Source organism: Salvelinus alpinus, chromosome 7, assembly GCF_045679555.1.
Source record: "Salvelinus alpinus chromosome 7, SLU_Salpinus.1, whole genome shotgun sequence".
Lineage (NCBI taxonomy): Eukaryota > Metazoa > Chordata > Actinopteri > Salmoniformes > Salmonidae > Salvelinus > Salvelinus alpinus.
Window position 1 is genome coordinate 19465697 of NC_092092.1, and position 13884 is coordinate 19479580.

A 13884-nucleotide genomic window follows, 5' to 3' on the forward strand; every position below is an offset into this window, starting at 1 on the left:
AGTTCGCACTTGGTTTCATCAGACAAGAGAAACTTGTTTCTCATGGTCTGAAAATCCTTTAGGTGCGCTTTGGCAAACTCCAAGCGGGCTGTCATGTTCCTTTTACTGAGGAGTGGCTTCCGTCTGGCCACTTTACCATAAAGGCCTGATTGGTGGAGTGCTGTAAAGATGGTTGTCCTTCTGGAAGGTTCTCCCATCTACACAGAGGAACTCTGGAGCTCTGTCAGGGTGACCATCGGGTTCTTGATCACCTCTCTGAACAGGGCTCTTCTCCCCCAATTGCTCAGTTTGGACTCTAGGAAGAGTCTTGGTTGTGCCAAACTTCTTCCATTTAAGAATGATGGAGGCCACTGTGTTCTGGGTGACCTTCAATGCTGCAGACATTTTGGTACCATTCCCCAGATCCGTGCCTCGACACAATCCTGTCTCGGAGCTCTAGGGACAATTTCTTCAACCTCATGGCTTGGTTTTTGCTCTGACATGCACTGTCAACTGTGGGACCTTATATAAACAGATGTGTTTATTTCCAAATCATGTCCAATCAATTGAATTTACCAAAGGTGGACTCCAATCGAGTTGTAGAAACATTTCAATGATGATCAATGGAAACAGGATGCACCTGAGCTCAATTTTGTGTCTCATAGCAAAGAGTATGAATACGTATTTCAGTTTTTTATTTGTAATACATTTGCAAAAATGTAAAACTGGTTTCACTTTGTTATTATAGGGTATTATGTGTAGATTGATCAGGGAAAAACATTAATTTAACCCATTTTAGAATAAGGCTGTAACGTAACAACATTTTGGAAAAAGTAATGGTCTGAATTCACACACACAAACTCACACACACACACTCCTTTAGAGCCCTCTGCTGTCTAACCATGCTGCCTGCCTGCTATGCCTCAAATGAAACAACCTCTACTGCAGTGGTTTGATCAGACCGCCCCGGGCTAGACTATAAAATAACTTTGCAGCATAATGTTTTACACCTCACTCACTTTTCACTTTCTACCCTGCGATAGTCGTCTATTTTTTGTTTGCCCTTTTCTCCTGATTTCCCTGAGAGTCAGTGCTGTTGTCTTTGGTTTAGTCTGCTAGGGTGAGAGGGACCTTGGGTGTGGGACCTTGGGTGTGGGACCTTGTGTGTGGGACCTTGGGTGTGGGACCTAGGGTGTGGGACCTTGGGTGTGGGACCTAGGGTGTGGGACCTTGGGTGTGGGACCTAGGGTGTGGGACCTTGGGTGTGGGACCTAGGGTGTGGGACCTTGGGTGTGGGACCTAGGGTGTTGAACCTAGGGAGAGGGATGCGGTAAGTCGCGAGGGTTGAACATAGAGTATAGGAACAGTGTATTACATCCCAACCTTTTTCACCAAGTTTGTTCTTAACATTGCTTGACTTTGTCAAATCTCTATTGAGTCAAACAGACAGTAAAAGGAAATGACACCTAAAATATATAATGATTTTGTAGACTTTCTTTCACAGCCAATCACAGGTTTGCTCTTTGGGCTTTCCAATCTTTTTTTTTAAGCTGCCACCAGTCTGTGCCCTCTAAATGTCAGTGGTGTTTGGTGATGGCACTAAACAATCCCTTGGAGGGCTATTTGTTTCAGCACACTGGCTGCTCCTCAGTATGAGCTTAGTTTGAGTTGACAATTGCTGTGAACTTTACTATCTATTGTTCCTCGATAATCAAATCTCATTTCTGTTAGGACAGTGGTGTCGCCTGGGTAGCAGTGTATTGCAGCAGCTGCTTTTGTGACCGTTAGCCGACTACAACTGTATTTGATCCCCCAGCTAAGCAGTATGAGTTTCCAGGGTTCCATTCTAATCCGTCTTTCTCTCTTGATTTCTTCAATCAAACCCTTTAGATTCTAGGGTATTGATAGTGTGATGGGTTTGGAGGTGTGGATTGGAACAGAAATCTATCTCAGTTTAAAACGTTAAAATGTCTCTCCTCTCCTCTCTCTCTCTCTATTCCTCATCGCTCTATTTCTCTGTTTGAGTCAGATGATTCCATTGTTATGTGTCTGTGTCCAGTATGAAGGAAGATAGAGGTAGTTTCGGGAACCAATGCTAAATATAGTTAGAACAATGACTGGAAGTCTACTGATACAGCTAGCATGCTAAAATAGTATCCATGAGTTCATCTGACTCGGGGTAAGTAGAAAAAACTGCGTAATCTCGCACTATCCCTTTAATACTATGTCGGGGTGTAAACCGTTCATGACCAGTTTGACTGAAGTTCTTCAATATTATACTGTTAAACTGCCCCTTCTCTCATTCCTAACCCTCTGTTTTTCTCTCTCTTTCCTCCAGACGACGGACGATCTGCTGGTGGCATCTGCGGAGTGTCCGAGCGATGACGAGGACATTGATCCCTGTGAGCCGAGCTCAGGTGGGTTAGGTTAGTCATCTCTTTTTATTCCTCTTCTCTCTGGGTGTCGCTGTCAGTCAGTCTCTCACCGTTCCGCCAGTCCCTTCCCTACCACCAGTCTGTCATCGTACCGCTAGTCTCTTCCCTACCACCAGTCTGTCATCGTACCGCTAGTCTCTTCCCTACCACCAGTCTGTCATCGTACCGCTAGTCTCTTCCCTACCACCAGTCTGTCATCGTACCGCTAGTCTCTTCCCTACCACCAGTCTGTCATCGTACCGCTAGTCTCTTCCCTACCACCAGTCTGTCATCGTACCGCTAGTCTCTTCCCTACCACCAGTCTGTCATCGTACCGCTAGTCTCTTCCCTACCACCAGTCTGTCATCGTACCGCTAGTCTCTTCCCTACCACCAGTCTGTCATCGTACCGCTAGTCTCTTCCCTACCACCAGTCTGTCATCGTACCGCTAGTCTCTTCCCTACCACCAGTCTGTCATCGTACCGCTAGTCTCTTCCCTACCACCAGTCTGTCATCGTACCGCTAGTCTCTTCCCTACCACCAGTCTGTCATCGTACCGCTAGTCTCTTCCCTACCACCAGTCTGTCACCGTACCGCTAGTCTCTTCCCTACCACCAGTCTGTCACCGTACCGCCAGTCTGTCACCGTACCGCCAGTCTCTCACCGTACCACTAGTCTCTCACTGTACCACCAGTCTCTCACCCTACCGCCAGTCTGTCACCGTATCGCTAGTCTGTCACCGTACCGCCAGTCTGTCACCGTACCGCCAGTGCATCACCGTACCACCAGTCTGTCAATGTACCACCAGTCTAACTGTCAGTCTCTAACCATACCACCAGTCTCTCTGTCAGTCTCTCACCATACCACCAGTCTCTCATTGTACCACCAGTCTCTTTTTGTACCACCAGTCTGTCACCGTACCACCAGTTTCTCACCATACCGTCAGTCTCTAACCGTACCATCAGTCTCTCTGCCAGTCTCTCACCGTATCACCAGTCTCTCTGTCGGTCTGTCACCGTACCCCCAGTATCTCACCATACCACCAGTCTCTCACCATACCACCAGTCTGTCACTGTACCACCAGTCTCTCACCGTACCACCAGTCTCTCACCATACCACCAGTCTGTCACCGTACCACCAGTCTCTCACCATACCACCAGTCTGTCACCGTACCACCAGTCTCTCACCATACCACCAGTCTGTCACCGTACCACCAGTCTCTCACCATACCACCAGTCTGTCACCGTACCACTAGTGTCTCTGTGTGTCACGATCACACTCATAGTCAGTTCACCACCAAGGTTCTTAAGGCTCTTTATTGAAGCTACTGTAGGCAATGTTTCAAGTTTAGTGTGTCACTATCACACTCACAGTCAGTCCACTCCTCTAGGCACCAAGAAGTTAACCAGCTCACTGTGATGGAAGGTATAGTAAAGGCTTCACAAGTATTTGTGTGTCAAAGTCATGACAGTATTTTTCCAGTTACCTTAAAGTCTGTGTTATTTTCTTCACGTTCACACCAGGATTGGGGTCGATTCTGTTTTGATTCAGTCAATGTTGGGAGTTCTATTCCAGTTTACTTTTTTAATTGGCTGAATTGAAATGGACTTGACCCGCAACCTTGCCTCACACCACATATGTCAAATATCAATTCATAGAAGTAAAGGCTACAATAAGATAATGCCTAATGGTAATCATCATACTCCACAGTGATTCCTAAAGATCATGTCAATGAGTGTAGATAGGCTGTTCTGACTTCACTTGTTCAGTAGCTAGCTAGTTGATTCATTTTTGGATTATCTCATTTGGGACAGGTATGAATATATTCAATATTGAATAAACATAATCCTAATCATCTGATGCTTTCAAAACCGGTCTCTGGTTCCACTATAAGTGTGTATAGCTAATACATGTTTTGTTGCCTTGTAGGCTTGTTGGGTCCCAAATGTAATTAATTACAGTAAAATCATAACAGCCAGCCAGTAGGACTAGCATGCTGTTGTGTCACGTTCGCCAGCGTTTAGGAGGCGCTGATTACACATGACATCTTGAGGAGCGCTGTCATTGTTTTTGTATTGTCTCCTAGGAAAACACATAAACACACAAACACTCGCACACACAATCTCACATACTCTCGCTCACACACAAATAGACGACACGCACAGGAAAACAAACAAACAAACACCCTCTTAACAGTAACTGTCCTCTGAGACAACACAACAACACTCTCGCCTCTCTCGTGATGAAACCAACTCTTTTCAGCCAAATGCCTCCTAGTTCAGGTTCAAGGATGCATTTACTGACAGACTATAAGTCTCCATGTTTACGGATTCACTCTGAAAGGTGAAAAAACGAAATTGTTTACTGACAGACTATAAGTCTCCATGTTTACCGATTCACTCTGAGAGGTGAAAAAACTAAATAGTTTACTGACACCATGTTTACCGATTCACTCTGAAAGGTGAAAAAACTAAATCGGATTGCTTGACTAGCAATAATAGCTACATTCTGAAAGCTTTGTGCTAACATAAAGTATCCCAGCAAAAATAAGTTGTTTTGAAAATGTTTCTCATCAAAGACCTTCTAACCTCAATGCCAGGTACTGTAGACAATTTGTAAACAAATTGAAAGCATTTCTCTGTTTACTTTCTGGTACAGCTTCTAGGGAAGGAGGCTTTGACGTACCGCTTGCTGACACAACTTGCATTATCAATGTTACAATAATAAACAACATATTGAATTGCAGAATATCTACATTTCTTAAGAAGTGAAATGCAAGTTCTGTAATCATACAAACAGATACAGTAAAACCTTCTAGACAACACTGTAATCCAGCTTTTTAATCATGTATTGCTAAATGTTAACTTATGCTACATAAACACAGTGCATATTCTACATACAGTATAACCACATTTCTCCTACTAGTCTGTGGTAAAATGTGTATGTTTATAATGTTCCTATTACCCTGGAATTGAATCTACCCACCTTGCCACAGATAGCAGGTGACCCTGGTGCTTTTCTAATGGGCACCGAGTGGATGGAGAGAAAGGGAGAACTACTAGGTCCAGACGTAAGGCCTTAGCTCTCTCTGTATCGATCTGTATGCAGTAATAAAGCCAGAACTAAATGAATGTCTACCCCACAGCACTCTCAGACTACTGTCTGTCTGTCTCTTGTACATCCAGGCTGTCCATCTGTCTGTATAGGTGTAGTCTGTTGTACCAGTACTTGTCTGTTAGGCTACGTACTAATGATCTAATACCCAGTGTTCATACATATATCACAGTCCAGGCTGGACACATCTAGACTGCTCGTATACCCAAGGAGACTGTTCCATGTTAGATCTGCTTACCTTGGTCAAGAGAGCAATGCAATGAGATGTTTCTTTTTTATTTTATTTAACTAGGCAATTCAGTTAAGAATAAATTCTAATTTACAATGACGGCCTACCCCGGCCAAACCCTAATCCGGACGACGCTGGGCCAATTGTGCGCCGCCCTATGGGACTCCCAATCACGGCCGGTTGTGATACAGCCTGGAATCGAACCAGGGTCTGTAGTGATGCCTTTAGCACTGAGATGCAGTGCCTTAGACCGCTGCGTCACTCGGGAGCCCAAAATGAGAGAGATGAGTACATTAACCAAGTCAATTAGTTAGCATTACAGGTTTGCATGTACCACATCATCTCATAGTTTAGTGAGCATTGCAGCATCGTCTCTGTCTCTGACAAGGTGATCTGTCAAAGGAACGAGTGTGCTCCAGTGTGGATGCTTTAGAGGCACACACTGCTTCCCCGAACAGAATATCCTAGGTATCCTTCCTTTCCCTCTCTTGCTAGCGAGGGGAGATTTGACACCGGTTCTGCTGGGCTCCCCTGGTGACAGCTGTCTAACACCACATCCTGATTAATATCTGCGTTCAGGGCCATTCACACACTTGGAGGAGCGCTCAGCACTGGATCTGTGACAGTGCAGCCAGCCAACCGTGAAGGACTGGATCCTCTGTCACTGATGCAGCGTGGGACAGTTTCTCAGGTTACTGTTACTGTACTGTCCCACTCCTTGCTATGGTGCTCTCCTTGGTTCTCTATGGTGCTATGCTCTCCTTGGTTCTCTATGGTGCTATGTTCTCCTTGGTTCTCTATGGTGCTATGTTCTCCTTGGCTCTCTATGGTGCTATGCTCTCCTTGGTTCTCTATGGTGCTATGCTCTCCTTGGCTCTCTATGGTGCTATGCTCTCCTTGGCTCTCTATGGTGCTATGTTCTCCTTGGTTCTCTATGGTGCTATGCTCTCCTTGGTTCTCTATGGTGCTATGCTCTCCTTGGTTCTCTATGGTGCTATGTTCTCCTTGGTTCTCTATGGTGCTATGCTCTCATTGGCTCTCTATGGTGCTATGCTCTCCTTGGTTCTCTATGGTGCTATGCTCTCCTTGGTTCTCTATGGTGCTATGCTCTCCTTGGTTCTCTATGGTGCTATGCTCTCCTTGGCTCTCTAAGGTGCTATGCTCTCCTTGGCTCTCTAAGGTGCTATGCTCTCCTTGGCTCTCTATGGTGCTATGCTCTCCTTGGCTATCTATTCTGAAAGGTGAAAAAACTAAATTGTTTACTGACACCATGTTTACCGATTCACTCTGAAAGGTGAAAAAACTAAATCGTTTACTGACAGACTATAAGTCTCCATGTTATGCTATGCTATGTTCTCCTTGGCTATCTATGGTGCTATGCTCTCCTTGGCTCTCTATGGTGCTATGTTATTCTTGGCTATCTACGGTGCTATGTTCTCCTTGGCTCTCTATGGTGCTATGTTATCCTTGGCTATCTACGGTGCTATGCTCTCCTTGGTTCTCTATGGTGCTATGCTCTCCTTGGCTATCTATGGTGCTATGCTCTCCTTGGCTCTCTATGGTGCTATGTTCTCCTTGGCTCTCTATGGTGCTATACGCTCCTTGGCTCTCTATGGTGCTATGCTCTCCTTGGCTCTCTATGGTGCTATGCTCTCCTTGGCTCTCTATGGTGCTATGCTCTCCTTGGCTCTCTATGGTGCTATGTTCTCCTTGGCTCTCTATGGTGCTATGCTCTCCTTGGCTCTCTATGGTGCTATGCTCTCCTTGGCTCTCTATGGTGCTATACTATGAGTTTTCTAGATGCTCTTATCCAGAGTGAGTGCATACATTTCTATACTTTTATTACTTTTTCGTACTGTACTTAGTTTTTTTTAATCAATAAAGCACTTTAGAATTGCAATGCTCTGCAAAATGACTATGACTATTAAAAGTAGTTGTAGAACTTTTCCCCATTATTAGGAAATGTCCTAAATTACCTTGACCCTGACCCGCTATAAGTGCAGAACATCACTGTCAAATAAGATAAAAGAAGGCTAGAGGTAAATAACACACAAGACGATTCCATTTGGAGAACTTTCCAATGGCAGCAGACTCTCTCTCCCTTTCTCTCTCTCTCGCCCTCTCTCTCTCTCTCTTTATTTTGCCTTTTCTCTCGCTCTCTACCTCCTCTCTCTCTCTCTCTCTCTCTCTCTCTCTCTCTCTCTCTCTCTCTCTCTCCTTCCCCCTCCCCCTCCCCCTCCCCCTCCCCCTCTCTCCCCCAAGGTCAATTCTAGATCATGCTGTAGGCTATATCACTGGACACTCGTCCCACAGCGGCCTGACCCCACATCTTCGTCCCTCGTCCCTCAACCCCCCGACAGCCATCAAGCGACATCGATCAGACCAGCTTACTTATTGCCCTGCTTTATTTCTCTTACCTCTGGGAGGAAGTAAACTGTGGCAAGCGGCGAGTTAGTGTATCACAAATCGCACCCTGTTTCCTATTTAGTGCACTACTTCTGTATGACCTGGACCCATAGTGCTCCGGTCAAAAGTAATGCACTATATAGGGAATAGGGTGCCATTTCGGATGCATCCCCGGAGCCAGCAGCACGAGGTTCACTCACACAGAGCTAATCTTCCAGCAGGAGCCGGATTAGATCACACTGCACCAAATTGAATCATCTCCCTGGTCCCTCTGTTTGAAGAGACCACATAGGGATATATATGGTGAAGAATGGTGGTATAGAGCTGGGACCAAGGCTAGAGCTGTGCTGGGATAGCCTGGGGCTAGGGGCCGAGTATAGAGCTGTGCTGGGATAGCCTGAGGCTAGGGGCTGAGTATAGAGCTGTGCTGGGATAGCCTGGGGCTAGGGGCTGAGTATAGAGCTGTGCTGGGATAGCCTGGGGCTAGGGGCTGAGTATAGAGCTGTGCTGGGATAGCCTGGGGCTAGGGGCTGAGTATAGAGCTGTGCTGGGATAGCCTGGGGATAGGGGCTGAGTATAGAGCTGTGCTGGGATAGCTTGGGGCTAGGGGCTGAGTATAGAGCTGTGCTGGGATAGCCTGGGGCTAGGGGCTGAGTATAGAGCTGTGCTGGGATAGCCTGGGGCCAGGGGCTGAGTATAGGGCTGCACTCTAAGAAAAAAAGGTCCCTCCTTCGGAGAACCCTTTGAAGAACTCGCTATGGTTCCAGATAGAACCGTTTTGGTTCCAGGTAGAATCATTTTGGGTTCCATCTTGAACCGTTTCCAGAGGGTTCTACGTGGATCCTAAAAGGGTTCTACCTGGAACCAAAAAGGGATCTCCTATGGGGACAGCCGCAGAACCCCTTTAGAACTCTTTTTTTCTAAGAGTGTGGGGCTGGTATTAAGATTAGATCACATTGCAGCAAATCCTCCCCCTGGGCCCTCTGGTTCAAGACACCACACAGTGATACAGGGATACATATGGATGAGACTAGGCTGTGTGTGGGGGGTGTATGTGAACTCTGAATTGTTCCCGCATGCACACATACTACTTGGTATTATGATACTTTGGTCTGGTATTGTATTGTCACTAAAATGTTGGTATCCTGACAACACTATTCTATTCATAGTGCATTACTTTTGACCAGAGCCCTTTGGCCTTAGGGGCCCCCCATGGGCCCTGGTCAATAGTAGTGCATTAGATAGGAAATAAGGTGCCATTTGGGACACACACTGAGTCTGGACAGTGCCAAGGCCACCTCACAGAACAGCTGCATGTCCTAGTGAGAGCCCACAGAACAGACAGGGCCAATCCTGAGTGGAGTCAAGCCGAACGGACTGGGCCAACTCTCAGTGGAGTCAAGCAGAGAGAAATGGCATGGAAGGTTGATCTAATGATCAGTTCCTAACCAGAGCCAGATTGCCCCTTTAGCCCATAGAGCAATCCCTAACATCCAACTGTATCTTATCTACATACTGTCGTTTTTTTTATGGATGTGTGTTTTAGTTCACACATTTTTATTTACCTTGTCTCTTCACATCTGTTAATAGTTATTCCAAGTCTTCTGTGTCGTGCGAAATATACAATTCATCACAGCCTAGCCAACACAAGAAGGCTGGAGATGAGAACCCAAGTAGTATGAAGGCTGCTATCATACTCATCCCACAGCGTTTCAGCAAATGATCTCTCACCCCCCTCCTTACGTTCTCTCTCTCCACCAACCACTTGCCTTTAGGCAGGTTAAGGTTAATCATCTACATGTTTTCTCTCTTTCATCTTCGCTCCTCTAATTTCCATCCCCCAGCCTTTTACATCACATTGACATCAACATAGCCACCAAAGTGTTTAACATTTGGTGGCTAATATGTTTGGTTTATGAAAGAGAGTGAACAAAAACGACGTATAGAAAAGGCCCATAAATCAAATGGCAGTGACAGGAAAGGGAAAGCACCCTGTAAATAAAATAAAATATGTTGGTAAAATATTGTTTTATACTAGCGCTTAGATTAATGAAATAATAACACAACGCTGCTGGCTTGGGAGGTCACTGCCCACATATAATAGGCTATTCAATCATACCCAGCAAGAGGTCTCTCTCCTTCTCTCCCTATGTTCTCTTCTCTGTTCCACTGCTGAGCACCATGCACCATGCATGTCAATAGACCTTACTCATGCCATGGCCATGAGCATTCCAAATCCAGCTTTGGAAAATCCAGCTTTGGAAAACAAGGCAACGGCCTATAGAGCACCAACCACTGTAGCACATTATTTAATTAGGTGCTGCCTGGCAGACATGTTAAGAAATAACTGAAGTCAAAATGAGACTTTGCATCTAAAGTCCTATATCCATATTCTGACTTGATAAATTCCCTAGCAAGAGTAAGATAAGGACACATCCTCCTCACCAATTGAAACCAAACAATTTATAGGCTATTCCGTCACAGCAATTGAGAAAATAAATCATCAAGCATCGTCTGTGCTTTAGACCCTTGAATTGACTCTGCTTGTTGGCCTTTAACAGATGAAGCTATGCCAATTCTTCCGCCATTGTAGTCAATATTCTGTGAACCATGTTTGCAATATTTTGGTATTTTCTTCCATTTGATGTTGGCCTATCTCTTCCTCGGTGGAGATAAACCCCAGACACGGCTCACTGACACACGTGCATGCACAAATAATAATAATAATAACTTGTCTTTGAGGGAACAGGATTTCCCAGTCATGTCTGCTTGGCTGTCAGACCCCACCGCTCCCTCCTCTCCCTGTATGCTGATTCCTCTCTATTCATATTTTCAATTATTTCTTACTCCTTTCCAACCTCCTTCCATTCCTCCAACCTTCCATCTCTCTGGCTTTGCGTCAGCGTCATCAGCATGCTAAACTTTGACGCTAAGGCATTTACCGCATCCCAAATGGCACCCTATTGCCTACATAGTGCACTACTTTTGACCAGAGCCCTACATAGTGAATAGGGTGCCTTTTGGGGACGTAACCAATGTGTCTGTTTATTCGTTTTGAGTGGCAGATGCCAGATTTAACCCTAGCGAGGGGGAAACGAGGAGAAGAGGAGCTCGCCTCAGCGGTGGTTTTTAGAAAAACACAACTCCCGGGACCCTTCTCTGGGTTCACCAAGTGGTGGAATTGCTTTCTGCAGAGGCATTAAGCAAACCGAAAAGTAAACACTTGCTGTAGCCCCCCCCTCCCTAACCCCTGCCTGATTCCCTTTAGGAAAGGTCTATGATGCATGAAATGCATTATTGCCCTAGCTAAGGGAATGGAATAACATCCATAAAATATTGTGGCGTTACCTTTTAGTCTTCCAGCAGGCAGCAGCGGCCTTGTTCTGGCATTGTCCCCATTGTCCCCAGCCAAAAGGGCAAATACTCACTCACACAGGATATTTTTTTCTTCAGTATAGGCTACTACAGCAGTTTCATTATAATCATTGTAAGTTTATGAAGAGGATAAAGAGAATATGGATAAATTGCTCAAAAGACCAAATGCTCACTCATACCAGATTCAAACCATTTGACTCATATTGTGCTCTGTTCAACAACAACAAAAATCTGGGGATTTACACTAGGCACTTATCAGGCTTCCTCTAATCATTGTGAGTTTATGAGCATATAATCAAGAAAGAAGACTAGAATCTGATACAGGACGAATATTATATTTATTCATCATTAATATGAATACCTTATTGCCCCCTGTTTTCCTCTCATTATTACAGTCTATTCATTTTTCTCAAAAGCAAACCAGGACTGAGGATCGGATACAGTTCACAGCAGAAAAAATGTATAGAAATCACTAGTATTCTGTGTGCACCTTTTAGTATTCATGATGACATTAGCACACATGTATTAACATATTAACCTACTTGGCATACATTTCATCATGCCATTCATCACTGTATCCATATCCCCCCACCCATCCATCCAGGACTTCTTCTAGCTAAAGCAGACACTTGGGTTGTGTCCAAATTGACACACAATGGCTCTGGTCAAAATTAGCGCACTATATAGGAAATATGGTACCAATTCGGATACACCCTGAGTTTAGCTGCGGTCATGCAGAGACAGAAAGCTTCCATATGCCCTACTCTCATTTCCTGTCCCTCTCTCCCTTGGACCCAGACATGCTCACACTGAGCATTATGGGTAAAAGGGCTCCAGATCTCCGCTGCACCATTTACTTGGAAGGTCAAGCACGGTTTATTAATCATCACAGCATTGGTTGAACTCATTTCATGCTCGCTCGGTCAGTTCTGTGTTCAATTCACAGTCCTGTGAGCATTATCAGATAGCCAGAGTCACTCTGGGCTCGCACATGCATGCCTGAAATCAGACACACTCAGGTCCACACTCAGGGTCATGGACATAGACTTACGTAGGCCAAGGCCAGCTTGCCGTACTGAAAGTAAAGGGAGGGATGGAGGTAATCGATTGATGGATGAATATAGGGGTGAATGGTATCATCTCTTCTTCTCAAGGACAAATGGCTAATTAAAGAAGTGACGGAAGATTGAGTTAAGTTAATATCTAAAGACAGACTTAATACCTGACTTAAGTGTAAGTAAGGAATAGATGGAGGGATGGATGGGTAAATAAAGGAAGCAAGCAAAGAATGGATGGTGTCACTTCTTTGTCTCGAGGACATTCAGCTAATTAAGGACAAATGTAAAACCATTCTTAAGTTAATATGTTAGGAAAGGAGCAGCTCAAGCAGTGGTTGAGTTGATAGAGTGATGGAGGGATGGGGTCACTTCTTCTTAAAGGCTCAAATCAAACTGTCCAGTGTTTCCAGATGTCCATTAGATATGGCCTATAATTAACCTATAATTAATTACATATGAGTGAAATTGTTTTCCTTCCAAAAAATGGTAATGAAGTATTTAAAAAAACAGATTTTCTGTGTTGTAATAGTGTGGGCGTATACCGGTCATTAAAAATATGCATGCGAGTAGACCACTGATTGGACTGCTCATCCTCCTCAGGAGGCCAACAACATTATTTTGGTATAAATTAACAGAACATGAAGTGAGATTTTCACTGGACAGTTACGTACTTTAAGGACAAATGTAACACCTGTTTGTTACTTAACACAGCTTACACCAGCAGTAGGATGAAACAGATGATCTGTCTGTTCGTGAAGGAAGAGATAGAGAGATGAATGGATGGCATTACTTCTTCTTCTCTCATTTGAAGAGGAGAGATTATAAGTAATACCATTTGTGTTGGGCCTTCTGGAAGGAAGCTATACTCCAGCAGTAGGTTGCTACAGTGACCTTTCTACTAGGGCTGATCCTCTGCTGTGGTGCGACAAGTCTGAGTTTGACAGCTGGTGATTGTGGTGAGGAAATGTTGGCGCTACTGTTCAACTAATCTGTGTGGATTATAGTGACATGTCAGTAAGATAGCCAACCTCATTTTAGCTAAAGACATACAGATATTGTAGTAATTTCATTGTAGGAATATGGGAAAGAAAAATGAACCTTTTGACTAATACAAAAAATAATACAACTTTTTCAAATAGGGGGACTAGATACATAAAGTGCTTTCATATCGAAACAATAAAACAGAAATATATTAAAATACCCTCAAATAAAAGTTGAACTTCTGTACTGTCCCCTCATGAAACATTTGATCTCAAAACCAAAATGCTGGCGTATAGAGCCAAATTTACAAATAAATACGGAGGGGAGT

At 44.5% G+C, this 13884-nt stretch overlaps 1 protein-coding gene across 26 annotated transcripts in view; it reads left to right on the top strand.

Moving 5' to 3' along the window:
- LOC139580539 (neurexin-1a-like) overlaps positions 1-13884 on the top strand; it is a 605221-nt gene that overhangs the window by 576289 nt on the left and 15048 nt on the right. For 15 of the 26 annotated variants that reach the window (XM_071409319.1, XM_071409331.1, XM_071409324.1 and 12 more), the window contains one exon: positions 2318-2405. In XM_071409319.1, coding sequence (XP_071265420.1) covers positions 2318-2405 — 88 coding nt within the window. The remainder of the gene's footprint in view (positions 1-2317; positions 2406-13884) is intronic. The other 11 variants (XM_071409321.1, XM_071409346.1, XM_071409333.1 and 8 more) reach the window with 1 other exon arrangement.